Source organism: Antrostomus carolinensis, unplaced genomic scaffold (assembly GCF_000700745.2).
Source record: "Antrostomus carolinensis isolate BGI_N321 unplaced genomic scaffold, ASM70074v2 scaffold7491, whole genome shotgun sequence".
In the NCBI taxonomy this organism is placed as follows: Eukaryota; Metazoa; Chordata; class Aves; order Caprimulgiformes; family Caprimulgidae; genus Antrostomus; species Antrostomus carolinensis.
Genome location: NW_010296230.1, coordinates 25067 through 52915, shown reverse-complemented (window position 1 = coordinate 52915; position 27849 = coordinate 25067). Strand labels below are relative to the sequence as shown.

The following is a 27849-nucleotide window of genomic DNA, read 5'->3' as shown; positions in this document are numbered from 1 at the left end:
ACTCTGCTGACAGGCTGACCATATGGTGCTGCTGTATAAAAGCAGGGTTGATTGTTGTGTCTGAAACCTTTTTAGTTATATTTTTAAAAATAGACTTTACATTTTTTCTTCCTGGGCTACAGACTGCGATCTAAATACCATTCTGAGCTAATAAAGACTAATGATCAGGGTATGCCTGGGAAACGTGTGACAGCAGGGAATTGTCCTCTGAGCTCCAGAGCTCTTGGGCCTGGTAAATGACTCTTCTTCCTCCCTGTCCTCAGAAATTGAATTCCAATTACTGTTCTCCAGGGAGCTGAGGCTGAAATCCCAGTCTGCAGCCCTGAGCGGTGCCTGAATTCCTGCCTGTGGACTTCAGTCAAGTGGGCAAGACTTTCTTGCGTCCTCTTCTGTCCACCTTAATGCTAGTGGCACTCGGAGGTACTGCCTCCCTTTGGTAAATCACGCCTTTCATTTAGCAGATCAAATGCAGTTTCCATCCAGTGAAACCAGAGCAGCTTGTGAAGTCTGGGTCACTTGTTTCACAGATGGGTCGGCTGAGGCACAGCGAAGCGTTGGCTTGGAGGCAGCGGATGGCAGCGTCTCTGCTTCCCCTGCAAGCTGTGTTTGCTGGAACACGCTGCCTCCCACGCGTGAAAACGCAGGTCAGGGGCTGAGCTGGAATTTAAACAGGCAGAGCTGCACAGCTGTCCTGTCACCTTCCCTCTGCTGAACTGTGGCCTGCCCAGGTGCTGTTATCTAGATGATTTCAAACCTCTAGGTGAGGTCTGGAACAGCTTTTGTTGGTTTCCTGCCAAGACAAACAGACATCAAGCTTGTAAATCAGCAATGATGTGAATAAAAATGTGAGAAGGGATTGCTGGATATAAACAGAGTAATCACACAGATGCTTCCTGCCTGAGTTCCCATCCATGAGGCCATCTCACACCTTTGCTTCTTTCTTGATACCCTCTTACTTCTCCACCTCCTCCCATTGCTTTACTGCAGGGTCCACAGTTCTTACAGCCATGTCAGAAATGCCACAGGAAAGAAAGAAATTGCCTTGTTAGGAGTCTCTGTTGTCAAGCCTCAGTATGTGAACAGTGAGCCAGGTTTTAGAAAGTGCAAAAGACTTGCTTTGAAGTCTTCAGATATAAAACATGTTCTACTTTCAAAGCCTCTTGCATGTTTGCTCCCCCTCCCCTTGTTCTACCAGAGGTTCCCTCATCCCATGAAAAGCTGCTCAGGTGTGTCCTTCCTTTCCCTTCTTAAACACTTCCTTCGCTGCAAATAGAACCTTGTGTGAGTTGTTAGTCTTTTGGTGATGTGGAAAGGGCAAGCAAAGGTTGAAACTGAAACTCCCAAATGCTGTGCTGGGTTGTGCTGGGATCTTACAATTACTTCTTTTTATTTATTTTAGGTAAAGCAGATCATGGAAGAAGCTGTCACTCGGAAATTTGTACATGAAGACAGCAGTCACATCATCGCCTTATGTGGTAAATGACACACAAAAAAGCCAACACTACATAACCTTACTTTTCCTGTAGAAATGTATTTTCTCTTTTGTTGGAGGTAAATGCAGAGATCTAAATATTAGAAATCATGGAGTTCAGGCCTGTGTCACCTTTTCTTTACATTTGCTGCATCCGTGTGTACATTACAAATGAGAAAGTAACTCTCATTAAAATGGCATTATCCAAAATAAGTACCGAGCAAAAACAACAAGGTAATTTACTAGGAAGCACTAGTAGGTTAAAGAATCTGTATTTGGAGGTAAGATACAACCTAGAGAATAACTGCCAAAAAACGAAGTTTTCACAGTCATGGGTGAAAATCTAACGGCTGCCTTCAAGCTGAAAGTACTCTGTTTTGTAAGTTGTCTCAATGTGTTTGAAGAAAAAGGTGTCTCATTTTGAATGTAGGTGACAGAATCCAGCCCAAAAATTCATTGAAAGGACTGTTGCCTTTTGTAAAGAAGGAAAACAATGGAAATCTCAGTGAATTTTCTAGCCAGCATCATGCCAATTGGCATGTTTCAGGTCTTTGCAGTGCTCCTCTGCTCTCCGCTGGGCACTGGGTGCTGTGTGACATAAATGATGCATTTGAGAGCCTGAGCTCTAGGCTCTGACATTATGGATGTTCCTGTATATTTTTTAATATAATCAGTGAGCCATTATGTTGGTGACTTTTCCTCATGACTGTGTTTTGGAAGTTGCATTACCAAGAATTAGCAAGCAAATAAAATTTCTTTGGAGAAAACATGGTGTATACCAAGGGCAGCTGGTGTTTCAGAACTCTGAATCGCTCAGTCTGAAGAAATTTTAACATTTGGTGGTGGTTTCCCTGGTCCCTGAAGGTTTAGACTGACGGGTGTGTATGTGTGTGTTGTGATGATGGAGTGCAGCAGACCCTGGGTGGGTGGGTGGATAAAGGAAGGTCCAATGCTGGATTCTCAGTAGAGGTCAGCTCCTGAAAGTTCACACCAAGTACTTCTTTGGAGGCTTGGCCACTTCATTCAGTGCCCAAGAAGGAACTGTTGAATGCTGGTTCAACTGTGCTGAAATCTAGCCCATAATTTACTAGGGCAAGTAAAAATTTAACACTATTCATCAGACTTTGGTGTGCAGAGAAACATCTCAGCAAGATACTGCTGAGAATTGAAGCTGTGTCTGATTCTAAATACGCGTGTTGGCCTGTGAATTCTTGGCTACTTTCTCTTCGTGCTTCAAATTGAAGACTTAACTGGGAGTGGCGCTGGGAATGACTGGAGCACAGCCATCATCTGAACACCTCTGGATTTCACAGAGTGGAGCGCTTGCAGCCAACCATACCCAGTGTTGTGTTGATGACAGTGAAGAGGTGAAGACGAGTGGAAGTTAGATTTGGCTTTGGAGATAAGTGGACTGTCTAGAGAAATAAATATTGACACATCACTGGAAGCCAAAGTCTGAGCACAGTAACCTGCCGCAGCGCTGAAATTCCCGCTTGCTGTGCTGTGTGTGGTTATTTGGGTGCCAGGCTAATCGCACTCTGCTTGCTGTTTCCGAGTTACCGTTTGCTTACAGCCTAGGAGAGTTTATTCATCCCTGCATACTTGGTGCAGGAGTGCAACATCTGGCCACGTTCTCTGGCTAATGTTTTATTGCTATTAATATAGATTCCAGCTGTTTCCTCCATTTAGGTTGTGGTTATGTTAAATATTCCCCTTTTATCTACTGAATATTTGGACTATACAGAGGAGAAAAAGAAACTGAGGAAGATGATCCCGAGGTAGGAGCGGGTGGAGGAACCCTGCGCCTGTGCCTTGCTGCGGGCTGCCTGTTTGATCTGGAGAGCTCCTCGTGTTGGGTGTCTGTTCTCTGTCTGTGAAAGGATATTCTGTGAGATGTGCTGCAGTGCTGATGTCAGGGGTAGCGGGGTGGCAGCTATTTCTGTTAGAATCAGCTTGGCCAAAATTAGCAATACTGTAAAAATCTTCTTAATATTTCTCTCTCCTTCCCACTGTGATTCCACTTGGTTTTGTGTTCTGAATTCTGTAGGGTCTGAAGAACTAATAACTCTCTGTGAGCTGCCTTATTATTGCCCAGCAATCCTACCTATCCTAAAGAAGTATTCCAACCTGCCACTGCTTTGAATCTAAGACTTAATTAACTCTAAACCAGAAGTAAGGGAAGCTGAATATTCTGCTCTCACTTCAGCTAATTGAATGGAGAAGCTGTTTCCAGTAGATTTGGCTAACAGCTCCTGGCTGGGGCTCTCCTGTGTGTGCAGTTCTCTTCCCTCCCCCACTCCGGTTTCATGTGCCTCTTCAAGAGGTTTTTCCTTTCTATTTAAAATTAGATTGGCTCAGTACATGAATCACTTTCAGTGAATCTTTGTTATAAATATAGAATTCTTGTGAATCATTTTACTCTCCTGCAAGGCTGAGTTTAGCAAGAGCCTGTTAAATACATGGTAGTCGATTTTCAGGGCCTGTCTGCATCAGTAACTGAAAATTTCCTGGCTCTCCTAGGCCCTAAATGGTTGGAGGTGCCAGTCAAACAGTGTGTGCCCCTTTTCCCACACCCTTCCTCAGTGCCTCGTTGTTTGGTACGTGGGGTTTGTAAGCACAAGAAAGGCAAAGGCTGAGATGGCAGAGGGGCTGTTCAGCCCCGTGCTGGACTGTGGCGTCTCTGAGCAGAGCGTGGGCTCATCATCTGGTGAGCAGAGGGACAATTCTGATGTAAGATCAGTGCAGAGCATTGAGCCTGAGTGGGTTTCCTCACAGTCTGGATAGCCCTTGAAATGTGTCTCCATGGTCCAGGATTCAATCCATTTTGTGTAGGGTTCATTTGCAAATCTGGAGCAGCTTCTATGGGATGTGACTTTATGGAGGTGCATTGGCAAACATGGGTAGGAGGGCTGCTCTCCTGCCCCAGGGTCACACTGAGACCACAGAAAACGTGTGCTGAGATGGGAGACACCGTCTCAGCACTACCTGTCTGACACCTTGAGCGTGCAGCAGGAAGCAGTGAGCTCACCTTTGTGAGCTCCTGAAGGAAGTGCCATTCTCTGGGCCACCCTTGCTGGTCCTTGGAGGAGTAACACCTCCGTGCCGGTCAGCCCTACTCATCCAGCAGGAGAGACCGGTGCAAACCACAGCGACTCTGCTGACAGTCTGTGGTTTGCACCTCTGTGGTTTAAGAGAAGGAAAACAGTGTTGACGTTGTCATCTTTGTGGGGAAGATGAATGCGGGTGTTTTTGTGTTTGTTCTCAACCCAGTTTATGACCTAGTTACACTCCAGTTACTCTTTCATCCTGTCTGATTTCTCGAGGGTGTAGCTCTGTCGTTCAGAGCTGTAGAGGTTCAGTTTGGGCTGTGTGCAGTGCAGCTATTATGTGCCAAATTGGGACCAAGATTCCAATTCTGGGGGGCTGCAGGTTGCTGTTGGGTGAATTTCACCGGTATTGTGTTGTCAGTCTGAGTACGGTGAGATGACGCCAGCTGTGTGGATGTCTGTGACATCTTTAGTGGACGGGTGTTTCTGTTGGAAGCTGGATGTGGCTGTTCTCAGCCCGGGTTATCTGGTGCCGTTTCCTTGGTAACGGAGCTGGTACGGCATGACGTGGGGACCGTTCCGCTGAGTGCCATCTCTGCGGGCCAGGGAGAACAGCCTTCATTTCACCGGCTTCCCTCAAGTTTTCATGGCCAGTTGTGTTTGCAACAGGCATGCTAACCCTCCCCAGCTTTTGCACTTCTGAGGGAGAGGGAGAAGGAGAAGGAAAAGGAAAAGGAAGCTTTTGTTCTGTCTGTCTTGGCAGTTACCGCGTGTATTTACCTGTAATCTGCAAGCAGAGCTTTCCAGTTCAGTGTGTTACATTTACTGTCTGTGTCCAAAAACTACCTGCAGCTTTGCTAAGCCTTTTCTGCCTGGTTGCCCATCTTTAGATCTGACAGTAACATGTTGCTATAAGCAATGAATTAAAAACCTGTTCAAATCAGCTTCATGCAGCAAACGTAATGGAGCATGCCTCTTCCTGAGTGGATCAAAGACAAGGTTACCCGAATGTTGTTCTTTATGTCTTCAAGGACGTGTAGCTCACATCATGAATCTCACAGGATTGGTTTTCTCCAAGTGGTGTCTTTTATGTGTCCAGTCAAGATCTTTCATTAACTCACTCTTTAATATTTCTTCTCTTTTTCCCTCTTTCATAAAAAAAACCAAAAAACCAAAAAAACCCAAAAACCTGTACAGAAGGTTTCAGAGGAGCTAGAAAGGTACCAGATTAGGATAACTTTACTCCACATGTACAAAGCCAGTTCCAGCTGTGCTTAATAACACTCTTTATCTTGCTAAGCCAATAATAAAATAATAATAAAATAATAATAAAAAAAGGGCCCTTCAGACAATTTCAGTCTCATCTTCGAAACCAGTACTTTGATGTTTTTCAAAGAGCTGTCTCGTTTCCAGTGGATGCATTTAGTAGGAGTTTGAGGAGCTCTCTTGTCCCGTCTGCTCAGCAAGGCAGCCCTGAGGAACTGGGGCAGCCAAGGACACTTCACAGAGCTGGTGCCTTCAGCGGGGCACAGGCGGGGGCTTCCACCCAACCTGCGAGGTCCACGTGCCTCTGGCAACATGGGGAAAGAGAAACTTTGGGAAGGGCTTCTGCAGGCTTCTCTTCCTTCTCTGGCATTCATCCCGAGTGTTGCATCCGTGGTGGAATGGGTAGCCAGAGTGGTCACTGTGACAGCATGGGTCACCAGGACGTTTGTTAATGCTCTTCACCGTGTGCAGAGCTGTAGGAGCTGCTCCGTTTGTGGGCATTGTTCATTGGAGGGGGGAAGGACAGGGAGGGCGTGGGGAGCCTTCTCCTGGGACAGGCACTGAGAGCAAGCCCTGCACACAGTGCATGCTTGGTGCTTGAGGAATGGGTTATGCTGCCAGAAGGACACTGCTCCTGTGATAATAGTAATTAAATGTAGAATATATTCATAATGTCTTGTTTTTAAAGGTAAATTGATAACTGCTCTGAAAGCAAACTGTCCAGACAATATCTCCTTCAGTGGAGTTAGCAGTGTGTTGTTCTGACTGGTGTTGGAGAAGAGGAGACTGAGGGGAGACCTCATTAATGTTTATAAATATGTTAAGGGTGAATGTCAGGAGGATGGAGCCAGGCTCTTCTCAGTGATGCCCAATGGTAGGACAAGGGGCAATGGCTGTGAGCTGGAACACAGGAGGTTCTGCTTCAACTTGAGAAGAAACTTCTTTACAGTGAGGGTGACAGAGCCCTGGAACAGGCTGCCCAGGGAGGGTGTGGAGTCTCCTGCTCTGGAGACATTCAAGACCCACCTGGACGCCTTCCTGTGTGATCTCATTTAGGTTCCTGCTCTGGCAGGGGGGTTGGACTAGATGATCTTTCCAGGTCCCTTCCAGTCCCCAACATTCTGTGATTCTGTGTAATTGTTACTTAGGTGTAGCAACGACACTGACAATTAAAAACTGGGATTGTACAAAATGTTCACCATTCACTGTGTGTTTGCTTTAAATGAAACGTGAACTTCAAATTGACTCATAATTAAATTATTGTTCATAGGAGTTGACTGTGCTTGGCCTGGTTTATAATTTAAAGGTATTTTTATGTTGTTTGAAATGAGTCTCGGTAGTTTGTTCGCTTTGAATAAATATTTTGAGTGCATTCAATGAAATAATCCTGAATTCTTATGTTGTAAAATAATTGCCAGAATCAAAATGTCTGTTGTTCAGATGTGAATCCAGCGTGCCTGCTTGTCACAGTGAATGTGGTCACTGTGTTTTCGGGGAAGGCTGGCAGTAAATGTGAGTAAAAATGGTAACTTGGACACTGTCAAACATGCAGAACTTGGCTTTTCAATGAGATTTTCATTCAAATTAGGAAAGGGATGAAGGGCACAAAAAGCTTTTTTTGGCCTGAATAATAAATCTGCTACCAGTAATTAAACCCATTAATTAAAATGTACAGAATCCCTGTGAGGCTGAAATGAAAAGGCCAGTTCAGATTTTGAGCTGCAGGACGGTATTTAATGTTGTGCTCGAGGTTTCCTTTAAACCCTCTCTGGGAAGGGCAGGTTTGTGATGGACCTTCCTTGGGGTGTGGAGGAGAGGAGAGGGAGAGGAGAGGGACAGGGAGAGGGAGAGAAAGAGGGAGAGAGAGAGGGAGAGGGAGAGGAGAGGAGAGGAGGAGTTTCCCCCGCTGTCCCTGGGCACTGTGCCGCTGGCCTCCCTGGGGACCGCGCTGGCTTTGACAGAGCTGTGCCGGGACGAGGGTGGGTTTATTGCAGGGGCATGACCACTGTCGGCTCCTTTCCCCCCACACTTGTGGCTGGTGCTGGTTTTTCTCTGGTCCATCCCAGGCTGGATGTGCAGGGAGGAGGAACAGCGAGCCTCTCCGCTGAGGGGAGACTAGAGAGCTTGGCTTGCTCAGCCTGGGAGCCAAGCCTGTCCCCTTGATTGGGCTGCATTAACCTCAGGTTTTGTTGTTTCCATTTCCACTATGCATATTGCTTTTCTTCTCTTATTAACTGATGAAAATTACTGCTTTTTTTTTCTGACTAATGCTGTGTTTAAATATCAAAGATCTAAAAAAAGAACAAAGAAAAATAATCTGTGTCATGATCTGTCCAGTAATGCATTGGGAAAGGCAATGTGGTTTGACTGCACAGCTGGATCTGAATATGAATTGAAGGTGTTTATACATTATCTGTGACTACCTGTAGTCATGCCTGCAAGCCCCTCAAACAAAAGAAGGATGTGATCACTGCACTGGGGGGAGCTTATGGTACAATGAATTCACATTAGTAGGCGATCCTTGAAGCGGCGCTCCGTGTCTGTGTGGATAATACAGCAGAGAGGTGGCCTGAGCCCTGTCAGCTCACACACCCCATCCCAAAGTGACCAGGCACTTGCCTGGACACAAACTGGGAGCTGACTTGCCCAACTACCAGTCCCCTCTTCTCTGGAAGCAGCTGCTTGCAGTTTCCTTTTGCACCGTCCCGGGGCACCTGGGCTTGGATAATTGTCAGCGTGAGATGCTTCCTTCTTGGAAAATAAGTAGAAGGAGATGTTAGTTGGGATGACTCTGTGTCAGTCAATATCTGGTCACAGTGAAAGGGCTGGCAAATTCTGAGAAGCAGAATGGTTCTTGGGTCCTGTTAACATCTATAACCAATTCGGTATATAACTTGATTGCTGTTAATCTGCAAAACACTTATTAAGATTGGACTTGCTGTCAAACCATTTAACAGTTATTTCCCAGCTTTAATTAGGTGTCGTCACAGCTTCCTGAAGCAGATGAGTACTCCATTCCTTTTGGAGGCAGTAGACAATAAGAAAGCAGTTGTGTGGCTGGATTTTCTGGAGCCACATGCTTAGTCTGACATCAGTTAAGTGTTTAATTTTCAGGGTCTGCAGATGTTTGTAGAAATACAATTAAATAGCTTCAGCTGAAATCATGGGTATGTCTCTGTCAAAGCTGGCAGTGGAAAACCAGGAAACCTGTGGGTGTGAATGTGGCTGGTGACGGCGCAGGACCAGGTATCTGGCTGTGTCAGGGGCAGATAGCGTGGCTGAGTTGCAGGAGTGCCTGGTAGTGCTGGTTAGGAATCTACGCTGCTAACATAAGGGTTAACCACAAAAATGTGGTTAGTTGTGGGACTGTTCTCTTCACTGGTCTTATGATGACTTGTTATCCCATTTTACACAAAGTTAATTGTGTTTGAAAGAGAAGATCTAATTAGGAACCAATGACTGCATGATGCTGGAGCTTGTGTTCTGTTTTTTCTCGTCCAGGACCTGAAATCCAAGCAATTATCAGAGTCACCAAACGTCACGATTGCCAGCCCCAAGCAATGAAAAATCATGAGTCAGAAATCTTTTCCTTCGTGGTCCTAAATTACAAGACTGAATTAAAGTTTATGACAGGCAAATAAAATCAACTGAGGAATAGAAATCTATTTCTTGAATACATTTCTTATCCAGGCATTCTTATCCAGTGACATGCTTCAAGATGGTAAAGCTTTCAGAAGAATATCAAATATCCACAGACTTGCAGTGAAATTGTAGGAGGCAGCAATGTGGGAAATTCTTCTTTGTTTTTAAGGTGGGAAATAAGTTCCCGATAGAAGCCCTTTCTCTGCCTCCTATTTAAAGTAGAGCAACAAAGTGTGAACAGATGTTCAACGAAAGGAACAGGAGATTAATTTGCAGTTGGTCTGGATCTGGTATCTGAAGTGTCCTGACTGTCCACACAACAAGCTGGAGTTGCAGCCTTCCAGTTCCTCTGAAAAACAGCCCCATTAGGAAGAGACACTTGTGCTTTGGGGTTTTTAGGTGATTGCCTCGAGGCTTCTAAATAGCTCGGTGCTCCTACGATCTGACAGGAACATTCAGATTTCGGTTTCCTCTCTTATTTTCGTAGCTCACAGAAGTGTAACTTATGTAGAAATAGATGTAAATAACCACTGTCCAACCAGACATTGTGTTACTGTAATTCTTTTGGCTTTCTACCCTTGGCATTTTAAAAAATGCAGTTAATCTGCTATGGAAATGCATGTCTCGTAAACAGAATATAAGCCCCCCTGTATTACTACTCCTATTTGGAAAACAAATGAAACATTTTCAGTGATGAGTAATGCTTATAAAATAGTTTTCAGAGGTTCTAGCTCACTTCATAAACACATTAGCCCAAAGAGAGCACGAGAGATTATCATAATTGAGGGGAGGCAAATATTTTTTCACACAATTTTAAAAGCTTTTGATTGTGCTCCAAAGATGACTGCTTTAAAGTAATGAGTGGTGTGCTATGGAAGAGAGAAAAAAAGGAGTGAATATTAGCTGTGATGTGAAACCAAACAGTTCTTGAACTGCACGTGTTTTTAGTTTGAGAAGCAAAATACAATCTCTCATGCTTTTTAGAGCACTCTGCTAAACATTTTACTTTAGTCTTGGGCCATCAAATTGGATCATACTCAATTATTTAGAGAAACTTCAGTAATTTGGATTTAGCCTTAATAGTGTTTAATGGAAATACTTCAGTTTTCTGGAGGGTATTGAGAACCTTGAAGCTTAATGGTCAAGATTTTAAAGAGAAGCAGTCACCAAACTCCACTCCTGATGTTTCCCAGCCAGAGTTATGTTTAGAACTGAGGATTGTCCATTTAGGTATCTTTTTTTTCCCAGGGATTTGTTGAAAAATTGATCTCTCTCCTGTCTTTGTGACAGGGCAAAACACAAGTACCTTGAGCCCAGGTAAACCTAACCATTAAACCACACAGCCTTGGATGTTCTGTCCCACTAACTGCTGCTTTTACCTTGCTTCCAGGGAGAAAAGGGGCTTTCTCCTGATATGGATTCAAACCATCCAGTTAGCTATAAGTAGAGTTTTCAAATGAAATCATTCCTTTATAGTGTGTTCTCAACATTTATGTAACAGTGAATCTCCTTTCACATGAGCCCCCCAAGAGTGGAATGGAAAAGGTTTTTTCTGGTAGTTATTAAGTGCAATTTTACTGATGGCCTCTTCAAGGCAGACACTGTCTTCCCCTAGATAGTTCCACAGGACCTAGTTCTGTGTGGTCCTGATCACAGATAGTATCTCTTGGTGTGCTGCTGTAAAATAAAAATACTTGGTGGTGTTCTAGCACCTGTGTTTTCCTTTGCATGGATTCCAAGTGCTTTGCTACGTCAGTGCTTTACCAAACACTGATAGATGTACTTTGTACTAAGGGTGCTTCCTCGAGACATCGGAACTCCTTCATTCTGGAGGTTTATGTGCTTAACCCTGAACATTCAGAAGTGATCAGAGATATCTTTATATCATTCATACCCCATGCTATGATATTTAAATCTAACCACGAGAGGTCTGAGGTAGAAATTAGTTCAAAATGAACCACTTTTTTAGTGCTTTTTGTTCTGAGAGGCGAGGGAATCCTTCCGTCTCAGTTGCGGTGGTTGTTGCAGGCTTGGGTTTGGTGAATGATGTGTTGAAAATCACGTGAGGCAGGTGGGAGTGAGAGTTTGGCTGCAGCACAGCTCTCTCCCTGTTATCCTTGCCTGTTGTCCCATGAGCATACTTGGATTTGTCACAGTAAATCCCTTATTGGCAGTGCAGATATATCTGGAGAGTCTACGATCCTTGGTGTTTGAAGCCAGGCTGTCAGATGGGCTTGAGACTTAAGCACATAGTTCCTAGTCAGTTTTTCCCTCTTCCATAAAATGCAGAAAGCAGCACCCTTTGGACAAAGGAGTAAATTTGGATTTCTCCTCTGCAGTCATTTGCTTCTTAGCTAGTATGAGGTACAGCTGGGAATCACCTGCTCAGTGTGCATTTCTCAGTGATATAGCATGCTGTAACTTGGTAATAAACTTGGTTTCAAACTGGGCAGGTCTGTGATTAGCCAGGTAAAGCAACAGCAGCTGGAGATTGTGAGCATCTGATTGCTTCTTTATCATCCTCCTCTTGTTCTTATTTTCTTCAGCCTCATGAATTCTATTCCCTGTGCACAGTTTCCATGAAAACAAGGTATTTAGCTGCAGTGTTTCTTCCTGTCTAAGGAAAATTTCATCTGCTAAATAAACCCAATAAAAATCCTTCCACAGGCTGTCTTTTCTCTGCTTACCACCCTTCCAGCCCCATCCCTGGAGCTCTCTGATTTCACACTCCATTAAGTCATGTCCAGATTTTCATAAAGGCAAAAAAGGAGAAAACTGAAGTTGTTCACCTGACCCTGCAAGAAGTAGCCTTGTTGAAGTAATAAAAAAGCGACATTTTTCAGAGCTTGTTGGGGACCATGATTATTTGGACTGTAAATCAATAATATATCTACACTTAATTAAATTCAGCAGTGGATACTGCAGGGGATGTTCCTCAAAACTTTCTGGAGTTAATGAATTTTTAGATGGCTGCTGTCAGCTGAATGATACAAGGGAATTACCTGAGCTGTGCTGATTTATTCCACGTGCAGTGGTGGTCTTCCAATCTGTACATAGTGAATACCTGCATTTTTCTGTAGTCAGTTTTTGTGTGTATTTATTGTAAGTATAGCAGCAGTAGGCAGGCTGGGGTCACCTTGTGCTCTGCTCAGAAAGCTTACAGTAGTTATTTATCCCTGTCCATGTGTACACGTAAATAAAAGCATGTGTGTGTGTACAAACTACCTGCTTGTACACAGAACTACCTGTTGATGTCTTTCTGATGTTATCAGTTCCTCCAGAAACAGCTAAATCTTCATCTCTTTATGTCTTTTAAGTGTGTCAGATTCCAAAAAGGGAAAAGTGGTTAATTTTCTTTAAAATAGATAAATAACTTCATTTGCCTGTCTCAAAGGTGCTTCTGATTTTAACCCCTAAAATGTTTCTTGTGTTATCTTGTTAGGCAGCAGTCTGAGCTCTGTGTTCAGCAGCTTGCTACTCCAGGGGGATTGGCTATTTGTGGTTTCTTAAAATAAAGAAAAGTGGGTTTGCAGAAACCTGGTTTACCTGACACTCCAGCTCTCCTCCCCCAAAATACTTCTCTGTCAAGATTATTTTGTCCCACCTCCCAGCTCTGCCATGTATTGATGTTGCCTCCATTGCACGCTGGTTGGGTTTTATGTGTGTCTCTGAGTGTGGTTGTAACACGTCATCTGCATCGATTTCAGCTGATTGCACATGTGTGCTGATGCACCAGGGAAATGGGGACGGGGAGTGTTTGTGCACACCGTACCCTTCTGTGTGCTCACTTAAAATCTTGTGTCCTTCCTTTCTGACACTGTCCAGCAGAGCAGTGGGGGGTGGGTATGTTATATTCAGTGTAAATGAGTTCATTCAGTTTGGTTTCACCTTTGCCTACAAGATAAATGCCGAGAGCCTGCCATGGAGAATTGATTTAAACCCAGGAGGTGGCCAGGAAACAGTGCTAATTCCCTTGCAGGTTACCAGAATGCAAGGAGCACAGCAGCCTCACTGCAGAGCCATGGGTTTGCGGAGAGACGTTCCTGGGGAGATGTGGAGGTTTTCAGGAGTAAGAGTTTGTAAATGCTGGCTTATTTCACTGTAAAAAGTGTGCTTTTACTGTTTCAATCCAATGCTTGGAAAATAGAAATCTAATTTTTGTGGTTGGTTTAAAACTGAAGAGAAGCAAAAGGAGAAAAGATGAGTGGAGCTACGGAGACATCCTCAGAGACCTCGTATTTCCTCTCTGCCAAGCCATTTGAGCAGCACTGTCAAGATCCTCTCGTGTCTTTTAAAAGCTTCTGCAGCTTGAGGTGATTCTTCTGCGAGTTCTTTCAGGATGTGTTCAGTTTCCTTTTGACTGAGCCTGGCTGTGTGTGCACACACGCGGGAGGACGTGGTGTGGGTGGTGGTGACAGGGTGCCATGAGATCAGTGTCTGCCTTTGGCCAGGCAGTGAGCAAAGGGCCCTCCGTGACTCTTCCAGGCAGTGACTTCTTTAACCAATGTGCTGTGAAGCTCTTGGCTGCTCGTTGTGCTGGAGGGATCCCTTCCTGCTGCTGTCCGCTACGGAGGGGACATCTGTACGGTCCCCTGGGTTGGGATAGGAGGGCATCTGTGCTGCAAGGTGTGCTGCCCTCCTCTGGGTAAAAGCCACTGTGTGTTTGAAAGCTAATCCAGATGAGGTCAGATGTGGATGTAAAGTCAGTTTGCTGGTCTGGAATAGTTCCCTTGCATAAAGGAGCCTGGAGAGAAAAGTTGGAGACAGGCAGTAGTGTTAGCCTCAGTCTGTGGGCAAAGCAGAGCAGAGTGAAGTGAGCTGAAGGTCGCACAGGCTGGGACTATAACCTGAACCCAGACCTAGGGGTGTCTTACACACAGAACTGGATGTGGTGTGTTCATCTCAGCCTGTGGAACACACATTTTGAGGCAAACCAGCAGCCACTGCCAGTGTCTCTCCCCTTGCAAATAACCCCTACACGTGTATTGCAGGCAGTGGGGGACGGCGTTGTGCCAAGTCCTTGTGATGAGAAATGTCACAACGGAATAATTAAATCCTGGGGCTTTAGGGGCAGTCACTGTGGAAATTGCCCTCCGTGGCAGCTGCAGCATTTATTAATAATTAAAGCTGCGCCTGCTGTGCTTTTCACTAAATTTGTTTCATTAATATTTTATTGTTTTAAAGAAAGGAAAAAAAAAAAACAAACCCACAGTGAAGGTGGGAAGAGCCTGTTTCCTAAGCAACAGCAATGCACTTCTTTGCAGTTATTTTTAAAGGCAGGTTGCTTCATTTAAGATTTGGAACCAATTATTGCTGCATTGCTTCAGGCATCCGGAAAGCTGCTTTTCTTTTTTCATTTTCTTTATTTCTCATTGAAAGACAGAGCAAAACAGTAGCTGGGTTAAGAGTTGTGATGGTTGCTAGACAGGATCTATGTCTGTGATGTAAAGAACATCCCCGTGCTGTCATCACTCTTTGTTCTTGCCGTGCTGCTCTACCTGGCCTTGCAAAACCCCGTGGGCAACCAAAGGGCGCTCGCCCCCGCTACTGCTGCTGGAGGAGATGCACAGATGCTCCCTCTTCCTTTGAGGAGGAGCAGCCTGGCCTGCAGGGCTGTCACCAGCACTGGGTCCTGCCTGTGTGAGACCTGCAGCCCCCTTTGATGGCAGTGCGTGTTTCCTGGAACAAGCTGATTGCTGAGAGGGGTCAAGCGGGGATGTGCCCGTGTGTCCTGGTCCTTTCAGGGGGTAGGGGTGGGCTTGGGCTTTTGTGTGTAATGTGGGTGGAAAAGCAAGGGGGTGGTTGTCCTCTGAGGCAGCAGTTCTGGGTGGGGAGGATACCAGCGTGGGAAGCGGTGCCAGACTCGCTGCTGGAGGGTCTTGTTTGGTGCAATCAAGCTCATGTTCTGCGAGATGCAGAAGAGGAGTGTGCAGACACTGGGGCTGTTGGTGCTCTTCTGCTGCTGCCACACAGCATCTCAGTGAGGCTCTGGTTTTTGCTTCTCCCGGGATAGGACTCCTCCGGGTTCAGCCCAGGCAGGACCCTGTTTGCAAAGAGCAGTAGGAAATGTCAGGACAGTTATTCCCGTATAGCCCAGGGCCAGCGGCAACAAAGCCCTGGTCAGGGAGGGGTCAGTGGTGGTCTCTTCCTGGGGGTGGGATGGAGAGGAGAAGCACACTGACTTACTGTCCGTCTCACAAGGGGGCAAGGCTGGATTTCTTTTCTGCTTCCAGTTAAATCTCTTTACAGATAAAATGCTGGTAAGTGCCTTGATCCTTAGTTCCTGATGGCAAGTTTTTTAAGTATTCAAGAATGCAAAAAGTGGGATAAATTTATACATATTTTCTTCTACTTTTTATCAGTGTTACCTATATGTGTTTGTCTCTCTCTCAGTATGTGTTTATACAGTGCTTGATGCAATGGGACCTTAGTCTAATCCAGAAAGTAATAACCATTTCTTTAAAATTTAGGATACTCTCTCCTTCCAAACAGCAGTTTGTTGGTGCTGTTTGAAGTGAAACTGGAAGGTAATAAGCAATTAAATGAGGGGTCACAAAGAAAGGTGAATCACACTAATTTTTTCAGAGAGGCAGTGAGTGTGAAAGTGTGCAAATACCTTGTTGTACCACTCAGTGAGGCTTTATTTGGCTGACAGCAACACGGATATAATGTGGATGGGCCAGTGTTTCTCTTCACCACTTTCACAACAGCAACTTTGCCCATTTGCCCTGGAAAGAGAAGTGGGTGTGGATTTGCTTAGCACGAGCATTTAAGCTGAAGACATGAATTGAATGCTGTGAATGCTCAAATGCTCTTATTTATTAAAAAAAAAAGGGGGAAAAAAAGAAAACCTAGCAACAAAAAGCAAAACCCAAGTCCTTCATTATCAGTAGGTACATGAGACGTGCTGTTTGATTTACACCAGCTGTGCTGCTTTCCAGAGGGCTTGCCAGTCTCCGAGTTACTCCTTTATTGGAGGATGGCTCTGTCTGTGTAGGGGTTTCCTGTGTTTATTTGAGTTGTCCCTGTTGTTCGAGTGTTGGAAGAAGCTGGTCACAGCACAGTGCATCAGGATCCTGTGCTTTTGGCACGTTTGCCAACAGCGTTTACGTGATTTGTTTCAGAATTAGGCAGCTTGAGGAGAGACTGTTAAGACACCACATGTTTCTTGTTTCATTTTAAGATGAAATTGGAGTTTTGGTTGCAGTTGTTCTCATATAGGCTGTGCAATGAAGAAATATATCAAATTTATTCTGAAGAATTTGCAGTCAAAATAAACTTAGGACTAGAAAGGAGGAGAAGAAGAATGTTGACGTCTCTATTTTACAGAGAATGAATTCAGAGTATACAGTAAGAGACTTGGCTTTGCTAACTCAGATTAGTTGTGTCTCCATAAAAAATGTTAAAAATGAACAATCCCAAGTCCCCAGGCCATCAGTATTTAATTCCACTGGCTTTCCCTCATAGGGAAATTAAGGCTTTCCATGGAAACTTTATCTTCTGTCAGATTTTATCCAGTGTTACTTAGCTTAAAAACATCTGCCTTCGCAGCTGAAAGCAGACAGTGACATGGTTATCCCCCAGCACATTTCCCATTTGTTTTTCTAACGCTGTTTTCTGCCCTCTAAGAGCGAACGGTTGTGCTTTCTGAACACGCATTAGGTTAATTTGTGTAGTGAGTGATAGCAGGAAGCCAATTCCAGTTTTCTTTTTTCCAGTATAAGGCACAAAATGTGAAGTTATTAATACCTCATAAATGCTTCTCTTAATTTTTTTTTTTTGTTCAGCAGATCGTTCTTCGGTCTTGCAAAGAAACAGAGGAGCAGTGCTGGAGGTGAGGGGACGTTTTCACTGCCACTGTTCAGTACAGTCACATCCTGTGATCCCCTGACTGCTGTGGCTTCTAGAGTACCAGACGCAGGAGGTGTTTCTGTGTCTCTGCCATTCAGTCTTGCCTGGGACTTGGGTTAGTTTTCAGGGACTGAGCAGTGAGGATGGGTATTTTTCAGATGCAGACATGGAATTTGGAGGCTGTTAAATACAATAAGGAGGAAGAATCTTCAAGAAGTGCTCAGCCCCCGACAACATCAGGCTTAAAGTGCATCGAAATGCTGCCTTCTTTCAAAATTATCTGCCGAATCTTGGGAGAGACGCAGCGTGTCCCAGCAGATGGAATAGCATTTGTTACTCCTAACAAACACTTACTGTGGCAATTCGCGCTGCCGTGCCGCGGGACTGCCTGCTGTCGCTAAACACAGGAGAGCATCGCTCAGATGCTGAACCCAAACCCTCCTGTGGGGGCTGGCGTGGGCTTCGGGGGGTGCACACCTTCCAGATAACGTTGGCTTTTTCCCCTCTCTATGAATGAATCGGTCTGTTCTCCTTCATACCTTTTTATGGCCAGTGTTGACTGGATGAGTCATCCGCAGTCTCAGTTGAAGAGCTGGTAGACAGGGAAGGCTTGCTTTTTACTTTGTGGGTTTGGTTTTTTTTGTGTGTGTGTGTTTATCTTGTTTCTTTTCCCTGCAGCAGTTTAAATGAGAGCTGGTTAGACTTCTGATGCAGAGTCTTGCAAGGCTGAAACAGTGCAATGTGGTCTTTTCCTGGTGACCATCAGAGCATGTTGCAGTAAGGTTTGCAAAATGAACCTCACAGGTTGATCTGTTGTAGTTGTAGCTCTGGCTGCTTCTCTATTCCCTCTCAGGCTGTAATAGTGTCACATTTTCTTCTCAGTTCACAGACCTTTTAATCTTTCTGTCCAAAGTGAGATGATGGGCTTTGTTGGAAGGTGATCTTGTAGTGATCTCCAGTGCTTTGGGAGTGGTTTATCTTCCCAACAAAGCTTCTCTTCTCCACCCAGCCAACTGAAAAGTCCACTTCCCTCAATGAGACTTGGTTCAGAGTTCAGGAATATTAAAACAAAACACAAAAAAACCCCAACCAACCAAACCAAAAAACCAACCAGCTCAGCTATGACCTGGATGGACTCTGATGTTTGTGGGCTATATGTGTTCTGAAGTAAGCGTAGCTCTGGCTTTGGTTCTTGTCTCTCTCCTCACCCAGCCTCTTCATTTCTCTAAGTTTCCTATTAGTCACCACATAATGAGAGAACTGCAGGCAGCAGTACTCTAGGAGCAGTTGGTGGGTTTGTCTAGAATATGGCATTTTAAACAGTAAAACACATAATGAAAGCAGCTTTAGCTCCTCACCTGTAGCCTCACTTGTCCCATAGGTTTCCATGTATTCCGTAGTCTCATTGCATCTGGGTTCTTTCCCAGTGGTGTTAACCAATGCACTGGTGATGTCTGCCTGTGTCTCATGCTTTTTTCATAGCCTGCCCTTCGCCAGAGGAGAATGGAATACATGAGGCAGTTGAGAGGAAGGGGGCTGGTAGATTTTTAACATTATTTTTATGCCTATTTCCAATGAGAGGTGGCATAATGAAAGTATCTCCCTTCCATTAGGATATGAGGAATTACTATTTTAAAAATGAGAAATAAAAGGATGATTTATTCTGTCCTGTTTCTGCAAATCAAGATCCTGTGGCAATGAAAGCTGTTTGAACCTGAACTCTGTGTAACTTCCATGAGATGCTTTCTTCCCAGTATCATTCTTCAAAGGCAAGTGCTAAAATTTCTACAACATGATTTTTAAAATGAGTAGCAAACAACAGGAAAGTATGACCTCCAATTAGTCCTTTTTGTTGCAAACACCAGACCAGATGGAGAAGTACAAGTGGGCGAAACGGATGCAGCAATTCACAAAGATAAATAGGAGCCTCTGCTCAAAACAGAGATCATCAGTAAAGGCAGATTTCTAGCTCAGTGTATCTTGAGTTAGGGGACCTGGTTCTGCCACGAGGTGTTGAGAAGAGGTTTTGCCTTTGGCTGCATTTTTGATAGAATTGGGAATTCTTTCACACTGACGTGTAAAATGGGGTGAAAATACTGGGAGATATTTCAGTCCTTTGGCTGGTTATGTACTGACGTTGTCTGTAACTCAAGGTGCTTGTTGTCACAGATTGGACAGCTGCTGGCATCCTCTCATTTTGAGATCCAGTCTGTCTATCTGTCTGTCTCTTCCCCGCGCTGTTCTCTTGACTCCACACCTGAGCAGTGGGTGTTAGCAGGCGGCATTCACTGAAGAGGAGACTGATGCACAGCAGTACCCATGACTTCATCTCCTTCCTTCTCTTGCAGGTGTTGTGGAAGCATGTCTCCTGCACATGCTGAAGCGCAGGGCTGCCGGCTTCCTGCGGACGGACAAGGTGGCTGCACTCTTCACCAAAGTTGGCAAGACGTACGCGATAGCTGGAGACATATGCAAGAAAGTGCAGGAACTGCAGCAGCAGGTAGAGAGCAGGTGAGGCTGAGGTCTGCTTGTCAGCAAAATTCATACAGTTTCGTGTGTGCAGCACGCAGAGGACACAGAGACTGCTTGGTAACTGCAAAGTGGTCTGTCTTGGCCACCGTTGCTAAAGCTTTGTCTCTTCAGTGTCTGTAACTATGCAGCAAATGTTTTTGTTTGATGGAGCTGACAGCAAGCAAAAGGACAGAGTTTGGGAGCTGGGTCTTTGGTGTTTTGTTTTGTTTCTCAGTGCAGCAGATCAGAACGTCCTGCCCACACAAAGCAACAGAAGTGAATAATAGCTGGTGATTTTAGAGAGTGCTCACAGGCAGGGTATGGTGGACCAGTTTGGACTGTTGGTGGGAAGGGATGTGGGTGGCGAGAGGAACAGATTTATTGGAAAAGCTGTTTTGCCATACTCCTTGCCAAACCAATAACAGAGGATTTGTGGGTATTGTGGTAGCAGTAGCTAAGTTTATGGATACAAAGAATGATAGGATGGAGGAAGGATGAACTCAGGAAAAGGCAGTCAGCACTCAGGGACTGATTATAGGAGAGCAGTTAAGTACACGCTGGACTTGAGCACAAGTGAATTTCTGCTGGAGTCCAGGACTTGGAGGTTTCTCAGAGTCCTAAACTTCTCACTAGTGTAGTGCAATTAAAATTTTCCATGTGGTTTTGCTGACTGAATCATAGTGCATGAGCCTGTGGGATGAGTGTCTTGTCTTGTAAACTCAGGACAGGAGATTTTCTCTTTACTCTGTCTGTAGATGGTAGTGCAGTGGCACTGCTGAGACCTGAGAGGTCTTTGTACATTGTAGGAACTTTTAGCCTCTTGATCAACTTGCTGTATGGAGGGCTTTGTCAAGAGAGCTTCAGTTACTGACAGTTGTTTAAATTAGTTATACTTACAGTTCTCTGTAATTTTCTGTCATTTATCTTTATTAGACTTCTAATTATCAGACTTTGCCGTGTAGTTTTTAACAGGTATGTATCTATTTTTATATATTTTTAATTGTGTGCCTACTGATATAGACTGGGATTTTATTAATTTTAGTTTTTTAAATGTTGGGAAGAAGGATGCTTTCTACTGAAAATTTCCCATCCTTCCTCCTTGGTTAAGAGCCCACATGAACCCTGCTCTAACCACCAGAGACCTTTGGCTGTGTCCTCTAACAGAAAGGAGCAAATGAACTTAAATTCTGTGGTCTCTCTTGGAGAAATTTTGTCTGTTTTTCAGCTATTAACAACCACAGATTTTAAGTGCTGTAGAAAATACGCAGAGCAAAGAGACTCTATTAGGAAATACTGCAGGGGGTGGACTCGCTTTGTTGAATGTACAAAATGAGACAGAAGTGCTGTAGCAGTCTAATTGCTCCTGAGGCTGTGGCTTAAGAAAGCCCCTCTTTAGGATGCAATTAAACACGCTTGAATTCCTCTGATGTTAGTGTTGTCGTGTATTTGTTGACTTGGGATTGTGACTGCGTGTACGTTGCCTTGTAGAAGTTCTGTCATTGCCTAATAGAGGAGTAGGGACTGTGTGAATGCGGAAAGGAATTACAGATCTCACTCAAAACAGCACCCAACTAATGTATTTCATCTTTGTAACTGAACATTTCCCTGAAAGGGCACCTGAGTGCTGCCAAAGAGCAGGATCATTTGAGAACATGGATTTTCTACTGCAGAGTGTTGAAGACGTCAGGGTTTCTCTTCTCATTAGGACAAAACTGAACCTTCTTTTCTGCTATTTTAAGGGACACATTTTCTGGGAAAGAGATCAGGAGGGTTAGTGTTCCACTGCCAGCCCTATGCAGTGCCTGGAGGGCCAAGGCAAACCTGCAGTGCCGTGCAGAGGTCGGAAGCTCTGCCAGTGCTCAGCTCTGCCTTTCTGCAGCTGCATTATATTACCTGCTGCAGTACGGGCCCGTCACAGGATGTCACCACGTGCTGTGGCAGGGCTGGCACAGCTTCCCCGCCTGCTATGCTGTGGGCACCTGGCTTGGTTACGTTATGGACTTTATGAGGAGAAGATGTGGGGCAGTGTCCCACCAGGGCTGTCACGGGAGACTCCACGTGGCTGCTGCCACCTTATAAAATTGTGTGCTGTGACTTGTTGCTGCGTGTTCAGAACTCAGCGTGGAGCAGCCTTGTCAGCTTGGGTTACGTAACGTGCGCCGCAGGCAAAGCTAGTGGGGAGGAAGGGAACACAAATTCACCTTTCAGCTGCTTTCCTCGGCAGCAGGGAAGAGAAACAGAGAGAGCAAACCCATTTTCCTTTTCATGAGTCACCTTTTAGAAACTGGAAAGCTCAAAGCAGCACATTCAGCTTCAGAATCAGTCTGTGGTTCCACATCTGTTCAGGCCATTCATTGTCATAGAATCCCAGACTAGTTTGGGTTGGAAGGGACCTTAAAGCTCATCCAGTCCCGACCCCCCTGCCAGCAGCAGGGACACCTTCCACTAGACCAGGTTGCTCAAAGCCTCGTCCAACCTGGCCTTGAACACTTCCAGGGAGGAGCAGCCACAGCTTCTCTGGGCAACCTGGGCCAGTGTCTGACCACCCTCACAGTAAACAATTTCTTCCTCATATCCAATCTAAACCTCCCTTCTTCCAGTTTAAAGCCATTTCCCCTTGTTCTGTCACTACCTGCCTTTGTAAAGTCCCTTATCTCAACAGTGACAAGTGTTAACTTGTGTCGAAGGAGTGAAGGGAGCATTGTTGTCAGTATGAAAATGTGTTTCAGACACCAGTACTAAATGGATGAGAGGTGGGTGCTCACTGTGACGGGACACCCAGCATGGGTAAGAGCACATGTGCTGAGAAAGCTGCTCCTTGGCATGATGGCAATTGCAGCTCCAGCCACGCGAAGCTGTGCTGTGGCGTGGCAGGAAGCACGGCACTCAGGGCACTACAGAGACAGGTACCATCCTGCTCGTGCAGCAAAACACCATCCCACAGCGTGCCTGGGGCACAACATGCCACTGTCCCTCATCGGACTGGGGTCAGGTAGATTTTCTGGGCAGCAGATGACTCCACAGAAGGGAATGACAACCTCCCACGCGGTTCAGAGCCCACCGTGCTGAGCACCCGCCGCGTTCTCGTTGACAGCCGCGCTGAGGAAGCGATTCTGCTTGGTGCAGCCAGCTTGCCATTCTGCCACTAGCCGCGGCGTTCAGCTCCCCATTCCTGAGGTGAACCTGTTGCTGTGCTGACTTGTGCTGTAGGAACAAGCAGGGGGTCTTGGCTGTAAGCAAGCTTCCAGCTGGCTTTGGATGCTCATTTGCTATAGCTCTAGTTTCTCAGTTTGACGTCGCTTATCTCTTAGTTGTCTTGTTGTCATTCTGTAGGTGGTAGGAGATAGGATCTGGCTGCCAAGGCACTAGCACAGGCTGTGCCATAGCTATATATGGTGCTTTACAGAGAGAGTGAAAAGATGGGCCTGTGCCCAAGGATTGCCTGATGATGGTGTGGCAGGAGGTCCCTGGCAAAGCTCTGCCTGTGTTATCTCAAATCCTGCTCCGTGCTTTCAGTCTCAGTGGGGATATCTCACGCTGAAACAGCTGGGTGCCTTTTGGGGTCATGGCTGGCTTCATCCCGAAGGTACCAGCCAAAGCTGGGAGACACGAATGTTCTTTTTACTGTCCTCCCTGTGGCTTTCCAAACTAAATGTGAAGCTTTGTTAGATAAGAAGCAAACTTCTGTTCATCAGGTGCTACTTATTTTCTGCCAGTCTGCAGTGGATTTACAGCCTATTCATTTCAGCCCAGTATGTGGGAGTTTTGGAGGAGCTCAAACGTTGGGCTTTTCCTAACTCTGCAGAAGCAGCCAAGGTATTTTTAGTAGGTGACTACCTCGCCCAAGATACCTCAGACAGACCTGTCTGGGGACTTTTTTTAGAGCTTGTTTAGCATCTGTCTGTGAATTAGGTAATTCTTACAGACTTCTCCTATTCATAACTCAGAATTTAGGCAGCCTCAATCATTAGAGCTGTTATTTTCGACAAATCTAGACTGACTAAAACTCTGCACCCCAGAGGCAGTGAGTACTAACACAGTAATGCAGACAGCCAGTGTACAGATACACGCTTGTCTGATACGTGCTGTGTATTCCAACACCACTCCACACAGTCTTTCACTGGAGAGCTTTCTAGGAGAAGAGGAGTCTGAATTCTAACTACTTTTACTTTATCTCCCTTTGCAGGAAAAATCAGACAAATGGGCAGGAACCCCTCAAGAGGCAGGGATCAGCCACAAGCAAAACACCCGTCCTGACACCTCAGGCCATCAAACACATATGGGTTCGGACAGCATTGATTGAGAAAGTGCTTGACAAGATTGTGCAGTATATTGTTGATAACTGCAGGTAAGGAAAGATCAGAAGCATAGGGGTTTGTTGAACTGATGTGTTTAGGTATCTGCAACAAGGAATTAAATCAAAAGTCTTCTTCAAACTTCTGTGATGCAAAGTTCCCCTAGGAAGAAAACCAGGTACATAGACATTTAGAATAAATGGTACTTCTGTTTTGAGTCATTGACATGTTTCAGACTTAGCAAAACCTTTAACAGCCATACAACTTTCCAGGAATCAGCTAAAAACCTAACTTGGAAGTTTATTAAAGACTTCTTTTATTTTTTTCTGAAGTTGGCAATGTTGAACAATGCTACCGTAAAGAGTAAAAAAGGTTTTTTAATCATGTTTCCTTTTTAGAAAATCCAAGTTTTGTGCTAAGCTGAATCTTCCCTTGTAAAACCAGAGAAGAGCATGAATGCTTTATGGATGGAAACCACAGGAACTCTTTTAAGTGGAAAAGACAATCCTCTCAAGTTCTGTGACATATTCTATCATATGTGCTCCTACTGTCGAGCATTAGCTTTAATTTCCCAAGAGGTGGTTCTTAACTCTACCCTTTGTGCCTTCCTACCCTCCCATAACTGATAAAGAAGTAAGGGGCACACTGGGGTCAATTTCCCGTAAGAAGAGAAAAGCAGGAACCCTAAAGCTTGATATGGTCCTAGAAAAGTATGTCCATACCCGCTGCCATTGCAATTTGTTCACAGAGGTGCTCTTGTAATTCTGGACTGGGGGGTCACGTTCCTGGCTGTCCAAAGCCCATGCCAATTTGTTCACAGAGGTGCTCTTGTAATTCTATCCAAAGCCTATGGGTCTGAACAAGGAAGAGAGCTAGAGCAGAGGAACTTATTCTCACAGTATTTTCAAAGCTTGCATTACTGTTTTCCTTGTCATCAGCTTTATTTTCATGATCTATCTTGCTACTCTAAAGAAGGAGAATGGAAGAAAGGTCTTTGTGCTGTTCAAGGAAAACTGCTGCTCTGGGATATCTAATGCCAATTTGTTTTAAGAGCTGTGTGCAGAAGAGACAGCGGGAGGGTTGGCTGTGTCCCAGAGACATAGTTAATTAAAGTATCTTAGTCCAGTGTGTCAGTATCTCTGCTGATACATGGGTACAAGGATTTTTTAATTACTTTTTCCACATAATTCACCTGGAGATATGACAAGAGAGTTTGATCTCAACTGTAGTGTTGTAGATGTTCATCTTACTGCCTTCTCCATCCATTCAAATGAGTTAGGATCAGGTCCTTAATTACAGGTGTGCGATTTTGAGAACCTGACTTAGTGAATAAAACAAACCTCTTCACAAGGCTTGTTCTCATGTGTTTTTGTGACATAACTGCACAAATGCTCCATGTTTCAAGTCCTTCGGCTCTTCTCTTCTTGGGGAAGAGAAGGTGGTTTAGAGTTTGAGCCCCACCTAGTGGAGGAGACAGCAGAGGATAATGGCAGTTCAGGAAATGGGGATGCTTTGATTTTTTGGCTATGTGGTTTTATAAGTCAGCTTTGCCTGCTGTGATGGGAAGACTTTGGGGTCACTGCAAGAGCTACTATTTGTAGTAGTGCATTGTTCCTGACATTGTTTCAAGATTATTCCTCACAGATGGAAGAGATGTTGAAGAATGTGTGGAAATGCTTTGTCTCTGTGGAAAACTGACAACATTGCTTGCAGAGAGTTATTGTTTGTCTCCATATTGCATTAGTGCCCAAAGCCCCAGATCAAATATACTGGGTAAACACACTTAGCAAAAGGCAAGCTCCTGCCTCTCAAGAGCTCCATTCAAAAATAGATGAGGCGGAAGGAGCGAACTGAGAGGAAGTGACTTGCCTGAGATTACACAGCTGAGCAGGGGCACAATATGGATCCAGAGTAGGGGTGGTGGTCATTTTGTTAAATATAGAACTCTAGAGTGTAGGTTTATTGAACTGGTTGTTCTAGGCTCCTTTTATGCTCCTTGGAGATCTAGTCAATGTTATTGATATAGTTTAGGAAATTATCTGATCGTAAAGCAGATATCTAAAATAGGCCAAATTAATTTCTCCACAGCTTTCTTAGGATACATTTTAATGATCTTTAAAAATAGTTCAGGATACACCATGTTGTAAAAGTCGTCTTTACCTGCAAAACCAACACAGCGATTCTTCTCTACAAGGTCAGTAGGTGAGCCAGTCGAGCTTCATGAGAGGTTCTAGAGGAGGTGCATGCATTGCTGATTTCTAGGTAATCCTAGCAACTGCTTTTCCTCTGCCTGTCAGGTTCAATTAAAAAACGGGGTTTGGATCCATTTAGTCCTATCTCTGGCTGTTTAGATACACAGTTTTCTTACTGGCTCATTGTGTGGGAGAGTGATAATCGCAGTAAAATTCTGTTGCTGGAATTTTTGTGTTAGAATTGTAACTAAAACCAAGCTTTAAAAATGTGTTCTGCTTCAGTACATGCACAGCACTTCAGATGTACAGCCCAGATCCCATTTTCAGCCTCAGTAAATCTTGTAGAACTCTAAAGTCTTAAATCTTCCCTTTTACATAGGAAATTTAATTGTCTGAATTTGCTCTTGAACGTTTGGCCCCAGTTTTTATTAAGTGTGAAGTCTGACCTGGAACATGACTGCAGTAGTCATGCTGCCTCCTGCACACACAGTCGGCTTCCGCTGGGCTACGGGTGGGCAAATGCTGAAGGAATTGTCAGGTTAATGGCAGCATGTGGAGCTTCTCTGCCCTTATCTCTTGTGCTTCCTTTGGCACACGTTCTGGTAAGCAGTAGTGTGTTCTTTTTAAAGTCAATGGACTCATGCTACTGGGAGGCATAAGAGCTTTTAAAAATAGCAGCCAGTGTTTTTAACTGGACTCTGATCTTTTATTCCTAGTAAGTATTATGAAAAAGAAGCTTTACTGGCCGATCCTGTTTGTGGCCCAATACTGGCTTCTCTTCTAGGTAAGTTCTTGCAAAGTTACTTCTTATGCTAAAGGAAATAAATTGTTTCTTAAAGCGTTTTGTATTATGATAGTGCTACAAAAGGTGTTTTTTCTTTCTAGCGTGTAGTTTATTTATAACACAGCAACACAGAAGATGATGTTTTGGTGCTTATGAGACCAGCAGAGACGAGTCATCTGTTCTTATTATTAATTGTTGGTTGGATCAGAGAGCAGAATGGGAATGGCTTTTTACTGAATGCTTGCTAGCAGATTGTAATTACTAATGTTGCTATGGCGGGATATTGTGTCCTACAGGAATATTTTAATACAGCCCTAGGACCTCATATTTTATTATATGTATTGTCTATATTATGGGCTGATCCTGTAGGATCATTAAATGATCATTAGTACAAACTTGGCTTGAGAAGGAAATCTCACTTTCAGTACTTGGCCAGCAGGATAAGACTAATGTTTCTGAACAGACTCAGAAGGTTTCTCTCTTGGGCTGTTCTCTTAGTTGGACCATGTGCACTGGAGTACACCAAGCTGAAAACAGCTGATCACTACTGGACAGACCCTTCAGCAGATGAGCTTGTTCAGCGACACCGGATTCATGGAGTACACGGCCGCCAAGACTCTCCTTCGAAGCGCCCAGCCCTGGGAGTAGGTATTTACTGTGTGGCTGTTTCTGAGTGAAGGCACAGGTTGACAATAAAAACAACCCCAGAAGGGAGAGATCTGAATCTAGAACAACCTTTCTTCTCTCTTCTGTCAGGAGCCTTTATCACATATTAGAAGGCCATTTGAGC

The 27849-nt window shown here is 44.6% G+C and overlaps 1 protein-coding gene across 1 annotated transcript in view; it reads left to right on the top strand.

The window, feature by feature from the left end:
• Nucleotides 1-1405: 1405 nt before the first annotated feature.
• The window catches only part of SGSM2 (small G protein signaling modulator 2), a 48773-nt gene continuing 22329 nt past the window's right edge, over nt 1406-27849 (top strand). Inside the window, exons 1-5 of the mRNA XM_029087526.1 lie at nt 1406-1475; nt 19626-19788; nt 23975-24136; nt 26992-27059; nt 27558-27703. Coding sequence (XP_028943359.1) covers nt 1412-1475; nt 19626-19788; nt 23975-24136; nt 26992-27059; nt 27558-27703 — 603 coding nt within the window. The 5' untranslated portion in view covers nt 1406-1411. The remainder of the gene's footprint in view (nt 1476-19625; nt 19789-23974; nt 24137-26991; nt 27060-27557; nt 27704-27849) is intronic.